General features: G+C 40.7%; 3 protein-coding genes across 4 annotated transcripts; 1 reads left to right on the top strand and 2 right to left on the bottom strand.

Annotated features, from left to right (window-relative positions):
• The first annotated feature begins 9,519 nt into the window (after nt 1-9,519).
• LOC104437425 lies at nt 9,520-11,689 on the top strand. The gene is made up of 3 exons (XM_010050362.3): nt 9,520-9,758; nt 9,908-10,078; nt 11,213-11,689. The coding sequence occupies exons 1-3, from the start codon at nt 9,601-9,603 to the stop codon at nt 11,454-11,456; spliced, it is 573 nt and encodes a 190-aa protein (XP_010048664.2). The 5' UTR covers nt 9,520-9,600; the 3' UTR covers nt 11,457-11,689.
• Nucleotides 11,690-11,927: 238 nt separating this feature from the next.
• LOC104437426 (nifU-like protein 3, chloroplastic) lies at nt 11,928-14,530 on the bottom strand. Of its 2 annotated transcripts, none has more exons than XM_010050364.3 (4): nt 14,153-14,530; nt 13,860-13,977; nt 13,108-13,406; nt 11,928-12,794 (listed from the first exon to the last, which is right to left on the bottom strand). In XM_010050364.3, the coding sequence occupies exons 1-4, from the start codon at nt 14,225-14,227 to the stop codon at nt 12,603-12,605; spliced, it is 684 nt and encodes a 227-aa protein (XP_010048666.2). In that variant the 5' UTR covers nt 14,228-14,530; the 3' UTR covers nt 11,928-12,602. The 2 variants fall into 2 exon arrangements, with proteins under 2 accessions (XP_010048666.2, XP_010048667.2); XM_010050365.3 differs by having other exon boundaries at nt 13,108-13,387.
• A 4,230-nt stretch (nt 14,531-18,760) lies between these two features.
• Nucleotides 18,761-21,544, bottom strand: LOC104437427 (peroxidase 16). The gene is made up of 4 exons (XM_010050366.3): nt 21,053-21,544; nt 20,753-20,950; nt 20,003-20,168; nt 18,761-19,376 (listed from the first exon to the last, which is right to left on the bottom strand). Exons 1-4 carry the CDS (start codon nt 21,257-21,259, stop codon nt 18,970-18,972), a joined length of 978 nt encoding a protein of 325 aa, XP_010048668.1. The 5' UTR covers nt 21,260-21,544; the 3' UTR covers nt 18,761-18,969.
• Nucleotides 21,545-25,576: the final 4,032 nt, after the last annotated feature.

Below are 25,576 nucleotides of genomic sequence, written 5' to 3'. Positions count from 1 at the left end.
TTTTCCTTGGAGAATAAATTAGGCCAAGTAATGATAAAATGATGACTCACAAACTAAGGTTGACTAATTAGGAGTGGCTTGGAGAATTAGTAGCACATGTTTGTTGGAGGCTAGTCATTAAATGAAGGTATGACTCACTAACTTAGGTGGCAAGGAAAAGATTTAGTAAACATGACAATAGGATCTTCCTTGAAAAACAAGTTAGGGCCATTAATGAAGCTTGGCCTATAAATAGGAGAACCACCTAATTTATTCTCAACCTTTGGCTCACTTCTTCCCCTCCTCCTTTCTTGCACGCCATTTTCCTCTCTCGGCCTTACTTGCCCACTACCTCATCGGTCGGCCTTCTCTTGGTAAAACCACCTATAGTTCATTTGGGTTCATTGAAACTAAGTAGAATCTCTAACTCTTGGCCAGGGCGATAATCAACGTCACTGAATTTAGTGGTGTGCTCACCCGTGTAGCTACATGTATATTGTAATGTTCTTTTGTATGGTTTACTCATGTTTGCATGATTGAGTGTGTTCACGCCTCGAGACAAGGTTGAGGTTCACTTGGCTTGAATCGACATCAAGTCACGATGGCCTAAGCTGTGAGGCTTAAATCGGTATTGAAGGGTGCCGAATCTAAGTCTTTCTTGATGCGGACATTAGTGTAGGCGTGCGGCTCAAACCATGAACCAAGGATCATGCTCGGCATTTCATATAATATGATGTTAGAGCCATGGTACACTCATTTGAATGAGTATGCATTCGGACTTGCGTGAATACTTTTATGATGCACTTAAAGAGAAAAAAGTGTCCATTGCCACATAGCATTGGCGGCAATGCCTCATTTATTGAATGACATGCCTTTGTTGAGCTAGGATGCCTGGTTTTAGCTTGGATGCCTCGAGTAAGCTAGCCCTACGATGCCTTGGTTGAGCTAAGATGCTTGGATTAAGTCCGGATGCCTTGGTGAGCTAGCGTCAAGATGTTTCAGTTGAGCCGGGATGCCCTGATTGAACTAGGAAACCCAGCATGAAGCTGGAAGTCTCGGTCGAGCCGAGAGGGCCTGGTCGAGCCAGGACAATAATGAAAGAATCATGTTATGAGTGCCGATACATGCATATGCTGATGTGTCTATTGATATGCTGAAGGTAAGCATACATTGAAGTATGTAGTAACATACATCTGCATGTAGTTGAGGTGTGGCAATAAGTTTGCCATTAATATGCTATAAACATTATATTATGAGTGTTGTACTTGCTAGATTTTGATGATGAGATGTCCTTTTAGTAGAGAATTAAGGGTTTTACTTACTAAGTCCATGGCTCACTCTATTGTTTTTCAGAATTATAGGTATGGCGGAGTTGTAGTCTCGCTAGAGAAGTTAAGGTTTGCCCCAGGCCTTTTTTGAATATAGAGCATATAGTGGTTATAAATATAATGACCAGTGATAAAAGGGCTTGTAAATATAACTTTTGTAATTGTGTAATTGTCTGGGTGTGGTATGTATGCTTTTACATGTGCTTAATGAAAAGATAAAAAGAAACGAGATGGTGATGTGCCCGGGTTATCGCAAAAATAACCCTTGCTACTCAAGACCCTGGAGATGGAGTTAAGGTTGTGACAACATGTACACAAGCGGCGCTGGAATTGAATCAATGACAAAGCTTGAGAATGTGCAAAGATGTAATGTCAAGATTTAATCGACGGTTCCACACCCATTAAACTTTGAATTAAATTATACATACAAACCGTGATGAAGTTCAATCGACAACAAAGTTCAAAAGTACATCCACTTCCACAATAAAACACATACATGAATTGTGTTGGAATTTAATTGACAACAAAGCTGAAAAACGTGCGAAGATGTAATGCTAGAATTTGATTGACAACATAACACCTAGGATAGAGTTGTATGGCGGAATTGAATCGGCAACAAAACTTGAAAGTATAGCTAATTCCATAGCAACACACATACACAAACCGTGTTAAAATTTAATGGATGACAACATTGGAAAATGTGCAAAGATGTAATGCCAAAATTTAATTGATGGCACAACACATAGGATAGAGATACATGCCAGAATTGAATCGACAATGAGACAACTATAATGGAGATGCATGCCGAAATTGAATCGATAATGTGATACCCATGATAGAGATGCGCACTAGAATTTAATCGAAGACGTGAATCAAATTGATAGCTAAGGAAAAATAAAGCACAACCTAGGAAAGTAAAGATAGTTAAAAGATTACATTTTGATTTATTTGTAGGAGGGCTCTTCGAAGAATACAATGTGATTATTTAAAGCTTATAATCAATGGTTATTAAGGAAGCTTACAAAAAGAGGTTACAAGAGGTTACTACAATATAAATAACTTCCTAATGGTTACAAGAGGTCATAAAGAGAAGTTACAAAAGAAGCTTACAAATAGAGGTTACAAATGATTACTTAAAAAAAAAAATGAGTGCTGGACACTTAGAGTGTTGAAATCTTAGGTTACAAGAGGTCATAAAGAGAAGTTACAAAAGAAGCTTACAAATAGGGTTACAAATGATTACTTAAAAAAAAAAATGAGTGTTGGACACCGTGTTGAAATCGGAGGGACACCTAAATGGATCATCATTTAAGTGCCAATCCGGCCAAAATAGTGATGTGACGATTTTCCAACGAAGTAAGTGTAAAATGGCATTGTTTTGCATGTTGACGTGACTAGAAAATGCAAAAACGACGTCGTTTTGTCTCTAACGTAGAAAATAATTAATATAAAATTAAATAAATTAAATTTAAAATTAAATTTATTTAAAACATTTTAAAATACAAATATTTAAAAAAGGAGGGGGAGGAGGGAGGTGGTTGAGGGCTGAATCCTTGTTGCCGTCGTTCTACCGGGAAGGGCCGGCAACGGAGGGGGAGGGTTGGTCAAGGTCGCCGACCCTTAGTTGACCGGTTGCGAGAGCCCGCGAGCCCTCGACGTATTTGGGAGAGCCGCGATCCTCGCCCCAAATCTAGGTGAGGGCTCACGGGCCTTTGCCGCCTCCCCGTTGTCGCCGGAAGGGCCGGCGATGGTGGGGGGAGCGTCGGCCGGGGTGGCTAGGCCTTAGCTAGGGGCCGGCGACCCCGACCGATCGGCAATGAGCCCTTGCTCGGAGTTTAAGGCGAGGGTTGCGGCCCTCACCTAGATTCGGTGAGGATCGGTGGCCCTTGCTTGGTTTGGCCAAGGGCTGCCTCCTGAAGGCGACCCCCCCCGGCAATCCCAAAGGCTCTTGCCCAAATTTGGGGACTCTTGCCCAAATTTGGTGAGGGCTCGCGGGCCCTCGCCATCGATCGGCCCGGGGCTAGCGACCCGACCAACCCTCCCCCTTCGTCGCTAGCCCTTCCCGGTGGCGGTGAGGGCGCAGCCCTCAACTCCGCCTCCCTTCCCCCACCCTTTTATTTATTTATTTAAATATTTGTATTTTAAATGTTTTAAATAAATTTAGTTTTAAATTAAATTTAATTAATTTTTATATTAATTATTTTCCATGTTAGAGACAAAACGATGTTGTTTTGCATTTACCATGTTAGCGTGCAAAACGACGCCATTTTGCATTTACCTCATTGGAAAATCGTCACGTCACCATTTTGGCTGGATTGACACTTAAGTGATCCATTTTTTCCGATTTTGACACTTAAGTGTCACTTTCCTAACTTTTGGCATTTAAGTGTCTATTTGTGCCAAGTTTTGGCACTTGGGATGTACTTCTCCCAAAAAATAACTTCTTAATAGTTAAGAGAAGTTATAAAAGGAAGTTATAAATAAAAGTTACGAATAGTCACCATATGGTTATCAATGGTTATGTAAACTCTACTATGTTGATGGTTTCTTCGACTCCATTATCTTGACAATTGCATCCAAAGAATGTTGACTCCACTTTTATTGATTTCTTCACATTATCGATCACATGTCGATAATTACTAAAGATTAGACATTTTTTGGTGCAAACATATGCCCCATTTAAAAGAATGGAATGTTTCATCAATCATTTGAATTTTTTTTTTTTTTTTTTAATTAGGAGACCAGAAATCATCATGTGCCCTCTTGTCATAAGCAAATTGCCAAAATTGATACCACCGGAGTTAACTTGAATAGGATTAAGCAAATTGCCTCCACTGAGAGGTACAACCTCATTGGTCTTGAAAATGCTTTGATGCTAGTAATGTAGTCGACAACTAAAAATGCCCCGTCTTATCAATACCAAGTGGTGATGAAGAGTTGTTATTGTCAACATAATCAAGATCAAGTTGATTCCTTGTTTTGATAATCATATCTCCTCAAATCAACTACAATGGTCCCACTAGGTGTGCCAAATGTTTTGTCAGAATTTAATCAACGAATATCTTTTGCCGAAAGTCATCCTTTGGTTTTTGATAAGAGGAAATGGGTTTTGTGGTGACTTCAAAGAGGAAAAATCTAGCGGACAAGAAACAACTAGAAACCTTTGCTTTGAATTCAAACTAAACTGTACGCACAAACCATGACGAAATTCAATCGACAACAAAGGTTGAAAGCACAACCACTTCCATAACAACACATGTACACAAATTGTGCTAGAATTGAATCAATGACAAAACTTGAAAATATGCAAAGATGTAACATTGGGATTTAATTGATAGTGCAACACTCATGAAACTTCAAACCAAATGTACATACTAATCATGCTGGAGTTCAATTGATAACAAAGCTTCAAAGTATAGCACTTCCATAGCAACAATCATTCATGAACTTTGTTAGAATTTAATTGCAAACAAAGCTGGAGAACATGCAAAGATTTAATATGGAATTTATTCGATGGTGCAACACCCAGGATAAAGATGCATGCCGGAATTGAATCGATGACAAAGCTTGAATGTACAACCACTTCCACAGCAACACACATACACGAACTATGTCCAAATTCAATTGGCGACAAAGTTGGAAAACGTGCAAAGATGTAATGTCAGAATTTAACTGACGGCGTAACACCCATGATAGAGATACATGTTGGAATTGAATCGACGACACAACATCCATAAGAGAGTGACACCCATGGTAGAGATGCATGCCATAATTAAATCCATGATGCGACACCCATGATAGAGATGCACATTGAAATTTAATGGGTAATGCAAATAAAAAAGCTACAGCCAGGGGTTTTGAAGAGTACAATGTGGTTATTTAAAACCTACAATTGATTGATGGAGGTTATACAAATAGAGATTAAAAGCAGTTGCTTCAAGTAAATAACTTATTAATGTTTACAAGAGGTTAAAAAGAGAAGTCACAAAAAGAAGGTTACAAATGAAAACGACAAAGAAATAACTTCCCAAAGTTACAAAGAGAAGTTCCAAAAGGTGGTTATAAATAGAAGTTACGAATGGTTACCAACGGTTACATAAACTCCATTATGTTGACAGTTTCTTCGACTCCTTTACCTTGACAATTGCATATGAGATTGTCAACTCTACTTTTGTTGATTTTTTCACATTATCGATCATATGTTGATAATAACTAAAAATCATACATTGGTGCAAATAGAGAGAGACGCAGGTTTTTGAGGAATAGATCAAAATCAAGTAAGATATCGCTTCAATAATTATAAGATAGATGTCTTGGAGGCCCTGCCGATGGGGTTGTGATTGGCAGGGGTTTGATCAACTGGAGGCTTGGCATGTGCGAGCAGCAAACATAAGAGAAGTTGCGATTGGCATGAATACCAAACCGACTAAACTTGGAGAAAAATGCAGGAATGGCTATTTCTTAGTCTAACACCAACCCTGAAATATGGGAGTACTGGGGATCACCGTCAGAAACGCAGCGAAAGTGGTCGGCGGACGTGGAGAGGCGGCAGGCGACGCCAAACCAGTTACAGAACATGCCGAGCGTGGGAAAGAGTTGCCAAAACGCGGGGGGCCGCATACGGAGCGCCAGGGGGCATGTCCAGAAACGCAAGGAACAACTGCTGCAACATGGAAAGTGAAACACTAAAGGCTGATTAATATAACAGAACGTCTTAGGAGAGGACACCCAGTAACATCAAAATACAAGATATACCGTCTTTTATGCACTTCTCCTTTATTCATTTCGCAAAAAGAAAAGTGGCGTTTTTGAAAAATGTTTTTTGAAAAGTCATTTTTCAAGAAAATGATAATATTTTTCGGTGTTCCGCTGAAATTTAAAATAAACTAGAAAATATTTTTCGCCATCGATGTGGAAAATTCAATTCAATTTTCCTTTGTGCATTCATTTCAATAAATTTTTATTTTCTTATTTCCATATTTATATTTTTCTAAAAAATTGATTTTTTTAAATTTTTATTTTCTTTTACTTATTTTCTTTTTTTTTTTATTTTTTCCTTTTATTTTTTCTTTTCCCCCTCCTCCTTCGATCGGTCATTGACCACGGCAACCAGCCAGAACTGAGCCTCAAGCTCATTGGTGAGCGCAAGTGAGGGCCTTTGGCATGCCAGTATGGTGACATTGGAGCTCATCAACCTAGGCCTTGCCAAATTGGTGAGCCAGAGGCTCTTGCTCACTAATTGGGTGAGCTCTTGAGCATGGGCGAGCTCCGAGCCTCACTTAGGCTTTACTATAGGCCCGTCGATCCGCGGTCGGTGAGCTTAAGCTCTCATGTGGCCGATCGTCATGGCCGACAACTAGCCAAGAAATAAGAAAAAAAAGAAGAAAGAAAGATAAAATAAAATAAAATAAAAAAAAAGTGAATATTTAAAAAATAAATAAATTTGGGGCTAGTAAAAGTGTGAGATAAAAGAAAGTGAGTAAGGAAGATGTTTTCTCTTATCTGAAAAGTAGAAAACATTTTCCTTCAATTTAGAAGATTTTTTTTCCTCTTTATGGTAAATGTTTTTCGCAATCAATTCATTTTCTATGAAGCGAATGTTGAAAATCTAGAAAATGTTAAAACGAATGAAACCTTTATTTAGGTTTTTGATGATTTATTTATTGTTTCCCAACATCTTAAACTTTGTTGCTTGGAGGTTACATGTTATGAACCCAACTTTAGTTCCACTTGTCGAACTCATAAGCTGAGTTCTCGCTCAACGACATATATGACAAAATTATAAGCTATACTTGGCAAATGCATGTGCCTGCACTGTAGATCACTCGAATCTAGATATCGTCCAAATTTTACATGGCATGTTTTGCGTGCACATTTCCAAATGGAAACAAGGGTGCTCTTGAGCTGTCTCCATCTGATGCATGCGAGGCCAATTCATATGCACCGTCAAATTGGATAAGTCCCACGCCAGATTCACCTAATCCAACGGTGTGACAAAATTGTAAGTTATACTTGGCAAGTGCCTACATCTAGATATCGCCGGAACTTTACATGGCATGTTTTGCATGTACATTTCCAAATGGAAACAAGGGAGCTCCTAAGTTGTCTCCATTCAATACATACAAGGCAAATTCATATGGTCCCACGTCAGATTCAACCTAATCCAATATTGTATGTAAATAAAACCATAAGTTATACTTGGCAGGTGAATGTGCCTACACTATAAATTGTTCAAATCTAGATATTGCTTGGGCTTTACATGGCATGTTTTGTGAGCACATTTCCAAATGGAAACAAGGGTGCTCTTGAGCTGTCTCCATTTGATACATGCGAGGCCAATTTATATGCACCATCGAATTGGATAAGTCCCACGTCATATTCACCTAATCCAATGGCGTATGTGATAGAACTATAAGCTATACTTGGCAAGTGCCTGCATCTCAGACTTTACATGGCATGTTTTGTATATACATTTCCAAATGGAAAACAAGGGTGCTCCTAAGCTGTCTCCATCCAATACATGCGAGGCAAATTCATATGCACTGCTAAATTGGATAAGTCCCACATTAGATTCAACCTAATCCAATGGTGTATGTAAATAAAACCATAAGTTATACTTGGCAGGTGTATGTGCTGCATTGTAAACAATTCAAATCTAGATATTGCTTGGGCTTTACATGGTATGTTTTGTGTGTGCATTTCCAAATGGAAACAAGGGTGCTCCTAGCTGTCTCCATTTGATGCATGCGAGGCCAATTCATACGCACCGTTGAATTGGATAAGTCCCACGTCAGATTCACCTAATCCAACGGCGTATGTGACAAAATTATAAGCTATACTTGGCAAATGCTTGCATCTAGATATCACTCGAACTTTACATGGTATGTTTCGCATGTAGATTTGCAAAAGGAAACAAGGGTGCTCCTAAGCTGTCTCCATTTGATACATGCGAGGCAAATTCATATGCACCATTAAATCGGATAAGTCCCACTTTAGATTCAACCTAATCCAATGGTGTATGTAAATAAAACCATAAGTTATACTTGGCAGGTGCATATGCCTGCACTGTAAATACTTCAAATCTAGATATTGCTCGGGCTTTATATGGCATGTTTTGCGTGCACATTTCCAAATAGAAACAAGGAGGTCCTAAGCTATATCCATCCGATACATGCGAGGCCAATCCATACGCGTCACCAAATCAGATAAGTTTTACGCTGGATTCCACCCAACCCAACCGGGCATGCAGCAGGCATCGCGATCACTGAGGAAAAGGATGCGTCAAAACCATTTATGATACAGTTTTCCATCTGGGAAAATCATTGCTTACCCAACTGAAGAGACCCGGAAAGTTTTGGTCAATTTCCAAACCTCTAGGTATGGTGTCGAATTTAGGGACCTCCTTCCAAGTATTACGACTATTTCACCGAAGTTTGACATATGGTTACTTCCTCATTGGATGTCTGATCGATCCAATTTTTGTTGCGCTAGAATACTTACCAAAAAAAGAAAAAGAAAACGAGCGACTAGTTATGAATGTTAAAAAATTCACTATTGGATTTTGGTGACCCTACGAGTGTCAAAATACATGACTAAAGCCCGTTTTCAGGTTTAAAATGCATTTCATGCCATAAATATAATCAAATGTTTGTCAATCTTGGTCCATGTCAAACTTAAAGGTTCGTTTTTTTTTTTTTTTAAAGTGGGTGTAATATTTGAGGTATCAAAGGAAAATAAATTGCAAAATTGATACAAAACACCAAAAGCATTAGGAAATAATATATGTGAGGGAGAAAAATGCAAGAAATCCAATTTAGAGAGCATTTTACTTCTTTACCCCAATGGTTGAGCAAGACGGACATATTCTCATGAGAATGGAAATTTTAGCTTGAGCTAATTTGTCAGGTTTGAACAATTGGTCAGGCGATATCAGGACCCAAGGGGGGCCGGAGCACAGCACGGGCGGGTAGTGCCATGCTCGGCCCGCCGCGGCCCCGTGGGCTAGTCTTGGAGGAAGTCTGCTCACCACCTGAAAAAAATGTGATTGAATTTTATGTCCTCCAATTTCTGGACAGGGAAAAAGAAAGGAAGAAGGAGGAACTAAGCCGGGAAATATCATGAAAAGCTCCGAATCAACCGACTAAGCCGACGCCACGTGGTCGTCTGAGGATCAGGCAAAGACCCGAGAAATGAAAAATAAAAAATAATAAGAAAATCAAAGGCTGGTTTCAGTTCGAACTTGCATCAGCAGCTTTGGCGAATCTAGCTGATTAGCGAAGAGGATAGAAGAAACATGTCTGTAGCCTCGTCTCAGCAAGCCTTCCTCACCAGCGCTCTCCTCCCTCGGTCGACCCTCAAGCCCAAGAACAAGTTCCTCGGCTCGGTCAGCACAATCTCTTGCAGGCGCGCACACCCATCATCCGATCACGATGACCCCAATGATTCTTCGAGGTGAATCTCCAGAGTCTTTGGCGAATTCTTGTTCTTTTTTTTTTTTTTTTTTTTGGCTGAATTCTTGAAATGGATGTGTATTGAATTGATGGGCGTTCCTGGTTTTTCATTTTTTTTTTTTTTTTTTTGCCACCCTCTGTTTCTGGAAGGAGGAACGGCAATCAGCTTGCGAAATTGGCTGTGGTGACGCTCGCGGCTGGAGTTTTGACACTTGGGTCGGTGCAGGATGCTTCGGCCGCCAAGACTGGCGGTAGGATCGGTGGTCAGGCGTTCAGGCCGTCGGCGCCGAGGTCATCTGCTCCAAGAGGCAACAATTCAAGGTAAGTAATCAACGATACCGCTGTTTTTTCTTATCCTTGGTGTGCTAGTATTATAGTTTGTTTGAATTTGGATCTGATAAAATGATCGCAATCACCATTTGAAAATGAACTTCGTGTCTGGTTCCTCCTTCCCTTGGTTTAGGTCCTGTAGATTAACTTAGCTTTTCTCTTTACTGGATGAAATGATGAGGTTGGTGGTAGTTACGCTGTCAAAAGAGGATAATCGACCTGGCTTTCAACTGTTTGGTTCCGGTCAGTCCGTGTATTTTTTTTTTCCAACCTGAAGAATCCTGAGCCAACCTGTTGTGGGTTTTTGTTCTTAGCTTAGTTTTGTAAGAAAAGATTTGAGTTCCATTGGTGCAAAGTGGGATGCTGATGTTGAGTTAGTAGAGTACAGGCACAGCATAGGAGCTCTGTGAAAGGCACATCTTTTCAATCGTGCTTATAAGAATTTGAGTTACAGTTTCTTACCCATACGGATCATATCCCTTCTATAGTTCATATTTACTTTTATGCACCATGGAGAGGTTTAGTGCTTCGACAGAGGTTTAGTGCTTTGACAGATGAGCCAAATAGGCTTGAATGCATACAAAAGGAACGAGGACAATGACAAAGTTATAGAGAAGGGTGCCACCTAAAGTTGCATGCGATTTTCTTCTTGGTTGGTAGAAGTTGAAAAAGTTCATCTATGAGGTCGTAAGGAGAGGTATCGCCACCTTGAAGTGTATGAAATATTTATCGTAGATGAAGCAACAAGAACAGGGTAGTCCATGTAATTTTGAAAGCTGTTAACACACAATCATAGACTTAATTATGCAGAATTGTCTGCCCTAGAGGACTGCTCAAAATTTTCATCTGAATGTATCTCTATGTGTGCCTGTAGAAAGCAGTGCAAACTCTTTAAGTGAAGTTATGTTTTCTATTTCGACCAAAAAAAAAAGTTATGTTTTCTAGCACGGAAGGGATCTCCAGGCTGTGCCTAGAGATCCCTTGAAACTCCATTCACCTAGGCCATAACCATAAATCTGAGGGTTTGCTCTCTCCCTCCCACTCTCCCTACCTGTGTTCTCAATACATTGACACAAAGCATAGAATTACTTTACATGGAAGTAATATTATCTGTTCCTTTTGCAGGACAAATATTTACGTTAATCCACCTGTTGCTCCACCTCTAGTTGGTGGATACGGGTATGGTTATGGCTTGCCATTCTATGGAGGCTGGGGTTGGTCACCATTTTCATTCTTTGCTCCGGGTCCTAGTGTTGCTGTTGGTGTAGGAGGCGGGTTTGACCTTCTTGCTTTCTTTCTGATTCTCGGTGCTGTTGCTGCTGTCGTGAGGAGATTCACAGGACCTCAGGATGATGAAGATGATTACTAGTTACTCTGGAAATTTTGTGGTGGCAACAAGTTATTTATGTATGATCTGCACAGAGAAACTGCAGGATCTGTATGGTTGGCCTAATTGTGTATTCTGAAACAAGCCACAAGAAGCAACCCACACAATGGTTAATCATTTGGTTCAAAAAGATCTTGTGATGTAAATCGTTATATTGAGGAAGTTACTCTTACAGTTTGAGCTTATTATATAAAAGTAACTTTTGCTGTCTGATCCATACGTGATTTGAAGTGAAGATAGATATTGTTCTACTTCATGTATTGTCGGAATTAGTTCTCTAAGTTTCCCCAGATCGGTTGAATTTGGCAAACATGTTTCGTCATAAATAATCTTTTCAGATGAGGCTTTTTGGTCTCCTGTTGAAATGGTCTCTCTGTTGGGCATTGACTGGACAGAAAGGCATTGAAGTTGCCTGGCAAGAGTTTCCACAAGTTTCGAATGAATACACCAGCATGCTAGGAAAGTCATATTTCGAGCGGTATCTCTACATCCTTTAAAGCAGGTGAGAACAACCTTCTCTCTGCTGAGCAAGTGAAAACTGCATGGTAGGGGTACTCTAATGCAACGCCAAAAAAAATTTCTGCTGTAGGTGGAGGTTCGGCGGCTCAGATAAATCTCCTTTGGTTCTGGCTTTATTTGTGCCGGTTTCTAGTTTCCATTCTTTCTCAGCTTTATAAACCAGCAATCTAAAACATAAGGAAAATGAAGATGAAGGAGCACTTTGCTTGCTCGTTCAAGATCGCAATCTGGCCAGTACTTTCATAGCCTTGCTTAGGAGTTGTGACCTGCTGCTTACAGTCTTAAGTAGGAAGGAACATCCATGCCCTTCCCATTGAACTCTCTTGCAATGATCATGGCATTCTTGCTCAAACATGAGGTCGATGTCACGATTAATACAGATTTCAATAGAAAATCTGCAGAGTTCACTCTATAACCATAGAACAACCCTACCAATGGTATCGACAGCAACATGGAAAGCAATATTCCCTCGTCTTTCCCTGTCTATTTTCTTAATGCTTCCCCAGTATATGAGAGCACGGAATAAACAAGATCCTAAGCACTTTGCATACACCACGTTGGCTCTCCAACTTCTGCTCAACATAGCAAACATATACCAGTTGCATTCTATCATTCCATGAGCTGGACAGCTCCAATAGCCGGAATCTTTTCCCTCAACTTTTGCGTCAGAGCGACGCGGACAGTCATAACCCCTGCTGCAGGTCCACTCAGCCGAACTTTGACAACGTAGCCATCAATCTGAACAAGCTCAAGAACACCACCACCTGTTCCCGCAAGGTATGGTCTTATCTCCGCCAGCAGCTGAACATAGATGATTCCAACTCTTACTAACCGATTCTCAAGATAAAAAAACATATGCCACAATAATATATTTTGGGAAAAAAGGAATAAAAGAACTAATACGCGAGACTGTGGAAGCTGAATAAATTGTACTGTATCTTAGCTCAAGCATGAGACGGAGGTACAAGGCCTAAAAGTGTAAAGGACCAGGCAATTAGAACTGTTGACAGCGAACTTCAATTATGATTAACCTTTTGCTTGGGCGTGATGTTGCAATAACGACTTATAGAACATACAGAAGAAAATGGATGCAGGGTATGTTTCTGCATTATACCTTTTCAATATTTTCTTCATTTAACTCGAGACCAGTTTCAGTGTCCATGATCTGCTCGACGTCCATAATTTCCGGTATCTTATCCCGCAAGCGAGTTTCAATGCCCATCTTCAGAGTCATTGTCGAGCTCGGGCATGACCCACATGCTCCTTGGAGTTTCAGCACCACGACAAGGCCATCTATCTCGTGCAAGGCTACATTGCCTCCATCAGCCATCAGACCAGGCCTCACCTCATCCAAAACCTTCTCCACATTTTCCTCTGTCAACGGGAGAACGCACCTAGGCAAAACGACATGTCCTACAACATTAGAATTTGTGACCAGAATCAGGAGATCGGTGTACCAGCCAAAACCAGACAGCAAATATCGTTGTTACTGACACATGCTTGCCAAAATGCAAATGATACATCCGATTAGATTGGACTGGATGTTCTTAATCATTTGAGTTGCCTCAGTTGCCAAATACCGAAGGCGCTGCTGCTCTAGTGCATCAGCGTCCTCCAACGTTTCTTTCTACATAATTGAAATCAAGCAGTCTGAAAATCTTGCGCTTTGAACAAAGTTCATCCATGTACTAAAACCTCTTCCTGCCTTACACTCTAAGCCACCTAACGGAACATGATATGATGTTGATGCAGACGAGCAATATCTTTGAAAACTCACTTAACATGTGCAGAATTTATATAACTTCTGATCAATTCGAACAGAACAATACAGGGCACAAATCAAATTTCTTCCTTTTGTTTTATTACCTCCCGTTTTTCCCCGGAAATGCTTCGACTTGCATTGGAACAACCTTGTGGTGTCAAAACGACCTTTAAGAAAGGAGCATTTTCTTGAAGAGAGACCTCCGCAATCTGCACCAAATTTCTGGAAGCAGAAAGACCCAAAAAAAAAAGAAAGAAAAAAAGAAAAAAAGAAAAAAAATTAAAGCAGAGTACCAATATTCATCAAGTGCATTATCATCATAAAGACAGCATGGAAAGACCACCATGGGACCATATTACAGTACTAAACAAGGAAAAAAACAAGAAGCAAAGAGCACCTTGTAGAGTGATGGAAAGTAATTGCAGGGTGAGGCCATCTTAGAACATGAAACGGGCGCTTCAAGTACGCGCATTTTGTTAATTTCTCTTCTTTCCAGGGATGATTTATTGCTGGAACATGGTGCCCATCAGAGCTAAGAAGCCGAAACTGATCGAAACAGGCGAAGACAGCACCGGCAATGGCCGACTCAATTCAATTCGTCAATTTCTTTTCGCAGTTTCTGGTGTTTGCTCGGTCACTTCTCTGGTTGCTGCCACTTTACTGGCTGAAACGAAGATAAAAGAAACAGATTTTCTTCTTCTTTTTTTCTCTTGTTTTTGGAGTGGGTGAGGATGAAGCAGAAATTGGAACTGCCAAACTGATTTTTGCGCCAACGATCTTGTGGATAGAAATAGGATGCCAACAACACCCACAAACGATAGAGGAGAGGAATGGAGCCACGTCGAAGCATTTCCAAAATGGGCCTATTGGGCCTTAAAGCCCATTTCAACTACCCAACTCGTTTTTCCTTTTTATCAGTGAAACGGGTGGGAAGCGTGACCAATGCAAGAGATTCCCTCTTAACCCCATCACAAGAATCTTGCACCTGCTATAAAATATTCAAAAAATTGATTAGGAGTGAGCAGACCTTAACCTATCCGTCAGAACAAGTATCCTAATTTTTGAAACATGTAACCTAATATGCCTAAGAATTCGGAACATTCTTTGTCACAATTTCTAAGTTCAACTTATTGCATATTGAGTGATCGAATAATATGATTTGAGGTGCAAAAATCAATTTCATTCCAAATTGCAATCCATAAAAATCCTACAAATTCCTAGGGATGTGAGGCATCTAATTGTCATCATTGAACATTTCATTCTAGGCCATAGTGTCACCAGCAAAGCCAAAAATAGCTAGGGCTATAGTTTGGACTCCTATAGCAAAAACTAACTTGCAAGAGGGAAAAATAATAAGGAACACTTACCAGTTACATGCAAAAGGTGTATTCTGGCATCAATCGATGTTTCCCGACCAATCACTACGATTTCCCTCTCTTCTTTCTCTTGATTTAGTACTCTGTTTCTTCCTCTCGTCTTTTATTTCAAGAAAGAGGAAGAAGTCTTCTTGAAACTCATTCGGCCTGAGGAGGGTTGAGCTGGGCCTCTCGTTTCTGGCCCAAACACTTGTTTCCTTAATTTTAATTAGGGAAAAAACCATGAAAAAACCATGAAAACCCGAAACTTTGCCCAAAATGGTAGATTTACCCCAAACTTTTTTTTTGATATGAAAAACTTTGCATTTTGCCAACCGTGAGACATTTACCCAAAACCTTTTTTTTTTTTTTTTTTTTTTGATATAAAAACCCCGAATTTCTGTCAGGTGACACATTTACCCAAAAACTATAAGACATTTTGGTCTTTTTACTTTTAATTTTTTTACTTTTTTTTTAATCCTTCTCTCTTCCCTCCGCTGGTGGAGGAAAGCCAGTGTTCGGCATTGGGTTGCCCTCGCCAGCGTCGGGCGAGGGTCCCCTCACCTGGGCTGGCTAGGGTCGCCCTTGCTAGCGTTGGGCGAGGGTGGCCCTCAGCTGGGTTGGGCGAGGGCCTCCCTTGTGCCCTCGCCCATATCTCGGCAAGGGAGGCCCTTGCCGGACGCAGCGAGGGCGGCCCTTGCCCGACACAGGCGAGGACGGCCCTCGTTGGTGTCGGGCAAGGGCCTCCCTCACTAGATCTAGTGAGGGCACCCATCGCCTGAGTTCGGCGAGGGCACCCCTCACTAGGTCCTCGCCAGTGTCAGGTGAGGGTCGTCCTCGCTCGATGCTAATGAGGACCGGCAAGGGCATCCCTCGCCGACCTAGCCGAGGGCTGCCTTTGCCCGACCTAGCCAAGGGCTGCCCTTGCCCGATGTCAACGAGGGCAGTCCTCATTGGACGCCGGCTTCCCTTTGCCATGGCCGGTGGAGGGAAGACAAAGAAAAAAAGAAAAAAGAAAAAAGAAAAAGAAAAAGGAAAAACAGAAAAAATAAGACAAAAATGCCATTGATGGGGTAAATGTGTTATAATTTGAAAAGTTTGGGGTTTTTCATGTCACAAAAAAAAATTTTGGGATAAATTTGTCACTTTGGGCAATGTTTGGGGGTTTTTTGGTGGTCTTTTCCCTTTTAATTATTTGAGCCCATATATTAGTATTTAGTGATAAGGTCTCTACTCAATTATCTAACGAAATATTATTACGTTTTCATCTAATACTAATCACACAAAACCTTGAATACTCTCCTCACCTTCTCGCTCTCCTCCCTTCTCTCTTTTGCACTGTAGAGGCCATGCCCCACCCCTCCGATGCACACTGCCACCATGACACGATGTCACACAACATTGCTGTCGCCTATGTTGTCACACCGCCGCTTGCCTGTACCTTGACACACCTCGTCTACCTCAAATTGGGTTCTGCTCAACTTGACAGGCATACAAGCTCCCGCATCTCTCTACGTCGCCCTCAACTATCTTTATCCCCTTAAGCCCTTAGTCTTTCACCCTTCACATTGCCGCCATCGACGATGAATATGAGACAGTGGTAGTGACAAGTCTGAGCCTTAGATGTAAAGGCTCGCTTCACCCTTGATCGGCCTCAATCTGAGGTTTGATGGGGTCGGTGATGACCGTAGCTAATAAGAGGGAGAGAGAAGTGATGCTATTAGAGTTTTTAATTTTTTTTTTTTTTAGTTAGTGTGAATTGTCATGTGACTCGAATTTATTAAATATATAATGAAAGGGATGGGTCAGTACCCAAATCGAATGATAGACACTACCCCGCAGCCTGATCAATAAAGTTCCTTTCAATGGGGATGCTATGTCTCTCCTTTGTCTTTTCCATGAACTTCGAAACAGCTCACGATTCTATTTTTCTAAAGGCAAAAAACGATTACTTTGGCCACATCCTGTATTTATATTACACTAGGAGAAACAGCTCACGATTCTATTTTTCTAAAGGCAAAAAACGATTAGTTTGGCCACATCCTGTATTTATATTACACTAGGAGAACGTGGAAAGTTGCAGGATTGACAAGCCCGTGAACTCACGGTTCTTCCACAATTTTGTCTTCCTACTGGTCATCCGAAATATTAATAAAATTTACCTTATCGATCTTTGCACATAATTTCTCCAACAAAACAAAGTTGGGGAATGGTCGAAGAGAGCCTACTGACCTTAGCCTATGGTCAGAGAGGGTCACTAGCCCCTAGTCAAGGCCTGACGACCCTTGCTAATCATTCCTTGCCATCATCAGCCCTTCCTGATGATGGTGGGCGGTAGTGGTGAGAGTTGTGTGGCTCTCGTCGCCTGGTTAACTTCTTCTTCTTCTTCTTTTTATTCTTATTCTTTTTTCTAAAGCTTTTTTAGTTTAATTTAAATAACATTTGTATTAAAAATCATATTTGGATCAAAATAATGTCATTTTAGCCTTATTATTATTATTTTTTTTTATGTTTTAGCCACGCGGGAGAGGGAAAACACTAAAAAAAGTTACATTAGTATTTTTCATTAGTCAAGTTGAATGGATTTAATTGAGTCACTTGATTTTACTAATTTGACAAGTTTTATAACGTAATCGCATTTTTGATAAGTTTCATGGCTTAATTATACTTTTATGATAGTGTTTAAAACTATCAACACACTTATCCCCTTTTTTTAATTAGTATGAATAGCCGTGTGACACTGTAATGATTATAAAATGATAATTTGGGAGGGGTCAGTACATGCATGCTCTACCCCTTAGCCCCTATCAATTAAAGTTCCTTTTCAATGTGGTACTTCATCGATTCAAGACGTCTCTCCTTTGTCTTTTTCATGAACTTTCGAAAAGCTCACGATTCTATTTTTCTAAGGGCGAAAATGATTACATTGGCCGCGTCTTGTATTTATATCATACACCAGGAGAACTTGGCAGCTTGAGCTTGTAATAAAGCCGTGAACTCACGTTTCTTTCCCTGTTTCGTCTACTTACTCGCCATCCCGAATAATAATGAAATTTATCTTCTCAACCTTTTAACATAAACGAACCTTTTTGTCCAACAAAAAAAGATAATAGGACGTAATGAAAATATTCTCTTGACTAGGGAGGCAAAAGGAACATAATCTATTCCATGAATTAGACAATACATAGACGATTCTAATGCGAATTTAGTAATAAGTTACTATAATGCATACCCTGTCCATGGTTATATTATCAGCCGAAGAATTTTGCTACATCCACTTCTCTCAAGTAGAAGTTGCTCACTTCATTCATCTGTCACGCCATCTATCATGGACACATGTTGTAAACCAACGATAATTCCAAAATGAAGATGGTTTAATTTCATAACGCAATCGATGCAATCGATGAATGCATCGATGTATAATTTCTCATTTTAAGGACATCACTATTGAGAAGGTGCTTCTTTCTTTGAAAAGGAGGATCGTAGTTATCCAAGGCATCCCAAATCAATTGGCTAGGATGAATGAACAATTTAAATTTGAGGTATCTATCTGCATTAATTTAAAGTTTGCATGTGGCAATGCTCATGTTTGACTTTGCTGTTGATATTATTGTATTAGAATCAGACAAGCCCTATCGGCACATGCTATCAACAAAGAATGCATCATAAGTGTGAATTTCCTGGAAATCCTTATTCGTCAGGGATTTGATTTACAATACAAGGTCGTCGCCATGATTCAGATCTCACTATTTTCGCCAACAACCTGTTATTCTACTCTCTCACGAAATCCTGACCAACTAACATAGAACTCAACTCATAAAATGGAAAAACAATTAAATCATAGACCAAAGAAATAGTCCTAGTTGGGGCGAGTGCAATCAATCCTAATCTCGCCCTGGTTCCCAGTCTTGACCCCGATCCGACCCATCTTTGTGATCGCAGTGACGAAGGCCTGTTGGAACGCCGCGTTGTTTGATGCGAACAGGTTGACCGTGGCCCTCGACCTCGGGTCGGAGAACAATGTCTGGTCGGAGACGAAGAGGCCCTTTCCTTGTTGGAGGTTCTTGTAGTAGGCGTTGTCGAACGTCTGAGGCGTTGTGGGGTCCATGTTGATGGCGATCCGGGGGTCCACGTTGATCGGGCACATCTGCCTCAGCTGCAAGGCGTAGCGGAAGTTCAGGGTCGGATCGATCGAGCTTCTCGGGCTGAAGTTGTAGATCCGCTTGGAGAATTTGCCGCAGTGAGAGAATCCAATCGTGTGCGCGCCTACAAACGCAGTGGTTCCGATGTGAGTTACCCGGGAAAAATCAAACTTTAGCGTTTGAAATTGAATAATTTTGTGAACTTGTCGATGACTACCGGCTTAATAGTTACATATGCTATTCTATCATGAAAGAGAGTATGATTGGACTATGATTAACATTAGACTACAATCATCTGAGCTATGATATGCTATATAAAGGAATCTTTAGGTAATCAAGTGGACTACAATGCTTGCCTAGTTGTCGAGCACATTGCTCCAATAAGAAGCCATTGGGTACCTATGAGCACTTTTCTTCCGCTTCCTATGATGATAATTAGATGATAGACAAGGATGTGTTGCATAAAGTGGAAGTTGTCATGCATCTTTACTTGACGACTTACCCAATTACTCTTTCATGTATATTTTGCAGATTACATTAAAAAAAAAAAAATTAGAGCTTATGCTGCATTAATTTTGTAATTTAGAATTCTGTGTCACGCTTTGAAACAATTCTTCGAAAAGAATGGCTTTGAGGGTTCAAAATGATTAAGTAAAAAATAATAACATGAGATTAGCATGTAATTATATGGCCTCTTGATCTATTTGCTTAGTAATCCACCAAATCTCATAATAAGATGTAATTAATTACCTGATAAGGCGATCATGTCAGTTTGGGAGAGACCATGAGAAGAGAACATAGAATTGAGCTGGTCCAATTTGGAACCAGGCTGAGGAAGATTGTGTTGAACACCAAGTTTAGTTGATATTCTTCCATCGCGTCTCCCCAATTCAACACTATAGAACGGCCCCCCTGCCTACACAAAATTTCAGAATTTTGCAAAGAATAGCAAGTGATTATGAAATGACCGTGCGACATTATCAATTTGCTAAAATGAAAAGAATAAAATGAACGAAAATTAATCGCAATTTTGAGTGGTTTGACAGGAAAAAGTAGCGTTGGTTGGTGCTTGTCGTGGTGCTTGTTGTCGACTTTCTTGTTAACCCGTTGCATCAAACTTCCATACATGCTATTGATGTGGAGGAGGGAGAAAAGGACAGCCGTTATGAAAGGGACCCAATGGATTTTCAGTTTAACAAGAAAAGAAATTTGTACTAAAAAGTTTATATGATTAGACTATTATTTTTCTTTCGTACAAAACAAAAGCATATTATAATTTCGTCATGTAGTGGAAAAGAAAAGTATATTGGCATATTCTAAGAAAGTAGTCGAGCACTCTATAAGGGTTCAAAACTACGTGCCTCTAAAGTAATTTTTCATAAATTTTCGAGCTCAATATGAATGGTTCGCTTTTCACCGGACTGAAAAAGTTAGATGGATGCTCGATTTCGTGAAATGAAAAAGTTGGGAAAGGAGTTTAGTGGAGGGCCCCTATCGTACCAACGAAACGACATCTCTAGTGGCAAGAGCCAAGATATCGGCACAAGAGACTTTGTTTTTGCACTGAGGAACACTATCCACTGCTGCCTTAGCTTTGATCACAGTGTCGAACCCGTCGCCGGCGAGCGACAGGTCATCGGGATGGTCTTTCTCGGCATTGTTGGTGGGCGACGCTATGAGCACTGAAGCATCGCATCCCTAATCAAATCCACAAAACGAACGAAAAATAAGAAGAAGAAGCAAACAATTAACAATTAAGCCAACATTATTATGTATAGAATACTTTGTTTCAAAACCAACCCTGACGAAGCAATCGTGGAACAAGAGGCGGAGAGTTGCAGGGGCGGTGACGAAGGTCTGCTGGAACTTCTTGGTCACGGCCGACCGGACGAGGGACTCGACGTTCGGGCACGTGTTCTTGTAGAAATCCGTCCTGAGCTGAGCCGAGACTGCACTCAACAGAAGGGCAAAGCTCAGGCACGACACGAGAAACCTACGAGCCTCCATTGTCTGAAGAAGAAGAAGAAGATGATGATGACGACGACGACGCCCGTCTCGTGTCTTGGCTTCACACGCATCCGATGGGGTTGCCCATTACCCTAAGCCACCTATTTATACACAAAATCTTGATAGAAACCCAAGAGGCTTTAAAGAAGTGGGAATGATTCAGTGGAACGTGGCGGGGGATTAGAGAATGATTTTTCTTGACAGGTCACACACTCTGGACAGGAGATGAACATGCTGGTCCTCACGGGAGAGAGGTGGGAAGGTGGCGAGGAGAGAAAAGCATTTGTATATATGGTTATGGGCATGTCGTGTTACGTGCAAATAAACAACGTTAAAGATAACGAGGCCTGCACATGATCGCTAGTGGGCCTCCGGAATGAGCTCATCTGATTCCTCTTCTTTCTCATCTTGGGGCTTGGTAGGATCAAGAAGCATATAACCCTACATACATTAATTCAAAGCAAGAGAGAGAAAATTTGTTGGCTTTCAATCATATGCAGAAGATTCTCATGCATGGCCCTTTAAAACTAAGTCAAGTCTTTCTTTAGCACCCTTGAATCACGAAAGAGGCAAGACCTAAACGTGGTCCCTCCAAAGTTACATGGTTGTTGATCATGTGATTTGTGGAGTTGTAACTTGTACCATTGCGCGAATTGGGGGGAACGCCTCCTTTTCGTGGTAAAATTATCTGCAATCTATTGTACACGTGTGGGGTTGCAAAAAGGAAGTAATGGTTTGTTTGCTTCCTGGAAAATATTTTTTGGCATATGGTTTGTTTAGAAAAATGAGTGAACAAAAATATTTTCTTAATCAACGAAAAAATTACTTGAATTTAGGAAAATGATTTTTTCTTTGAAAAATTGAAAAATATTTTTCAATATATGAGTAGGTATGGGTGTTTGGGCCTAAAACTTTGCGCTTCGACATGAGAACCCCAAATTTGGCTCTTGGGTCCTCTACATTTAGGACCATATCTCTAGCACCCGGGCCCTGGTTCATTGAGGCCTGACTTGGGCCCTTGATGCCCACATTGAGTCCATTGTGGCAAGGCCCAAAAACTTGGTGTCCATGCCCATTGCCGCAGCACTCGAGCCTGAGTCTATAAAGGCAGTGCTCATGTCTCCGGAACTCAAGCACAGGGTCCATAAAGGTTATGCATTGGTCCTTGGCTCTCGAGCTCGAGTCCTTACTTAATGAAACATTCATTCTTAAAAAACTATTGTTTAAAAAATATCAAATTTTGATTTTTTGATTTTGATTTTTTTCTTTTCTTTCCTCTTCTTTTCCTTCTTCTTTAGCTGATTTTCAATCATAATGACAGTCGGCAATCAGCCATAGGCGAGGGACAACCCCGCCAAAGGCCGAAGGCTCTAGCTTATTGACCTCCACCTGAGGCTAGAAAGGTTGAAGTTCCTCGGGCTAAGGCGAGCTAGAACTCACCAGATTTGGTGAGGTGGAGCCTTGCTCAAGCCTAGGCGAGGCTTGGGTTGCCAAAGTTTGGGAAGCTCGAGCCTCGCCAACCTTGGGCAAGCTCATTGCTCGTTTGTCGTTGGTCATTAGAAATCATAGTGGTTAGTTGTCACACTCCGATCCTCGGGCACGCACCCATCCCTCACCTTGGTTGATTAATAGCGACGTCCCAGGATACATCGCCGACCCTTTTCATTTTAATATGCATGCGGAAGCAGATAAAATATCCCCAGACAATAAAACAACGGGATATAAAAGTAAGGCTATATTTTTCTCAACTAAAAAATCCCAACCACACTTCCATACAAGGCAAACCTCATAGTATATGTTACAATATTATTAACAAGAGTCTGATCTATCTCATAATACTTCACACTCAGGGTTTGCAAATGGGGTGAGGTCTCAGTCCTCATCCAGGTCATACTCCGGCTCATCCTCAGGACCCTCCTTAGACTCCTCCTCCGGTTTCTCATCAGGGTCCTCCTCTTCGGGTTCTTTCTCCTCAGATTCCTCATCAAGGTCCTGAAATGTTGTCCCACAACCGGGATGAGACTACGTCTCAACAAGTTCTACCCCTTAAGACCGGATTAGGAAGCCAATACACCTTAGGGCTGCCTAAGCACAACATGAGTTAGAAGACTTATCTTGGCCTCAGTTCCTTCCTGCAAGCCAGTATATATATCAGATATACACGAACACATTGCATCACACCACCCAATCAATTGCGATCGAACTATTGATCAATCGACCTAATCGATTACATGTCATCACAACCAATTCTTGGTCGGCCAATTCCATACTATCTATAAGTCTGATCAACATCCAAGACTACTCACCCTCGGTGATATATAGATAGTACATTATCTTATCTCCAGATGACATATAGAGTTATCGAGCTGTCCAATCATATCGTCTTGTCTCGAGATGACAAAGAGAGTCATTGAGCCGGTATATCAATATCATATCATACTATCTTAAGATGATCTGTAGAATTATCGAGCCAGTATATCATACCGTACTGTCTCAAGATAACCTATAGAGTCACCGAGCCGATAGATCATACCGTCCTATCTCAAGATAACATATAGAGTCATTGAGCCGGTATATACACAATTTATCATACCGTACTGTCTCAAGATGATATGTAGAATTATCGAGCCAGTATATCATACTGTACTGTCTCAAGATAACCTGTAGAGTCATTGAGCCAGTAGATCATACAATTCTCTAGATGACATACGAATCATCGAGCCGTTATAGTATTTTTGTTTCAAAGACACACTCAATTTTATCCTTTTTATCATTCTTGATAAAAGTACACGTGTGGGCACATAGTCGGTCTTCGCCAAAATACAATAATTTCTTTTTTATTCACCCACTCCTTTTGGTAGTACAAAAATAGATTTTTGACGCTATAGACCGACGTCCGGTAATTTTCCAATTAATTATTCAAAATTAATTAAATTAGGAAAATAATCATAAAATCATTAATAAATCGATTCAGCACAATCTTGCACTCAATAAATTAAATAGATTACATCACGATAATTAGCATAAAATTTTGATCGTTGACCATCTCGGTCTAATTTCCGGAAAATAAATAAATAAATAATTATGGAAAATATTAAATAAATGTAATAAATCCAATTTAAGCCCGTAATGCCTAATTGGAAGCTGAGATGAATCGGGAAAAATCCCGAGGTTCGTTCAATAAATATTAGAAGCTTTCTACTTGCTAATAACTAAGTCTAACTGCCTAACATGCATCATTAAGTCACTAATTTAATTGTCCTAAACTAATATAACCACATAATCATGCTTAATTAACACTAATAAGCTCTTAAGCATCATTAGCAAACTAAGTAAGGATTAGTGAGCTAAACTCACCCATTTAACAATCCACTCGGATTGAAACGTTGGGAACGTCGTGGAGGACGTTTTACTCCAAAGCGGGCTTAAGCTCCAGGGCCCACAAGCAACTCAAAACGGGCTCGGAAGTGCCTTTGAGACGCACTTTCTAACTTGCTGGAAATGGTTGCAAAACATAAGGAAAACAACTAGGTTGGTGCGGCAAGGCTCGGGGGAAGACTTCGAGGTGGTTTTGGGTCCAAACCGGTGGCTTGAGAGGCTTCCTCAACCATTTGTAGCGGCTGAACAAGGGCTGAAACGGTGGGAGGAGCTGCTAGATGGCATGGCTAGACGGAGAGGGGCAGGTGGCACACGTGACCAGGCGTTGGTGGAGGCGGCGACGGTTGCTGTCCTCTTCCTTGGTCTACTTGTTTTGCACAAATGGAGGGAGAGAAGGAGGGGTGGATGGCAATGGAGAGAGGATGAGGGAGAGAGAGAGAGAGATGGAGGGGCCACATGCCAATTTTTTCCACCTTTTTGTCCCCTATTGGGCTTGCCCTCCAAGCCAAGATCCATGGCTGTTATTTGGCCACCAAGACCTTCATTTCACAACCTTGAAATGGTCCAAAGAGCATAGGAAGAGGGGGCATACGAATTTCATAGTAAACGGCTTCGATTGAATACCCGTTCGTGTTTGTTTTGTCATGAATCGGCCTCAATAAATTCAATTGACCCACCATCGATGAAATCGATATTTTTCCTCACCCATATATTCATCATGTTTCCTAAATTTGCGATAAAAAAACAATCTCGGCCTTTTCTGCACCAAAAATAGTCCTAAACCAACTTTTTCCTAAAAAGTCTTGGTTGTTAGAAAAATCTTTTGAGACTGAGTCGACGTTCCTAGAATTTATTATAACATGGCAGGAGCTTCAATTTTTGAAATTGGACTTGAATTTGCAGTTAATTTCTATTCGGGGAGTTTTTAGTGTGATCTAG

This window comes from Eucalyptus grandis, chromosome 3 (genome assembly GCF_016545825.1).
Source record: "Eucalyptus grandis isolate ANBG69807.140 chromosome 3, ASM1654582v1, whole genome shotgun sequence".
In the NCBI taxonomy this organism is placed as follows: domain Eukaryota; kingdom Viridiplantae; phylum Streptophyta; class Magnoliopsida; order Myrtales; family Myrtaceae; genus Eucalyptus; species Eucalyptus grandis.
This window is presented reverse-complemented; position numbering and strand designations above follow the sequence as displayed.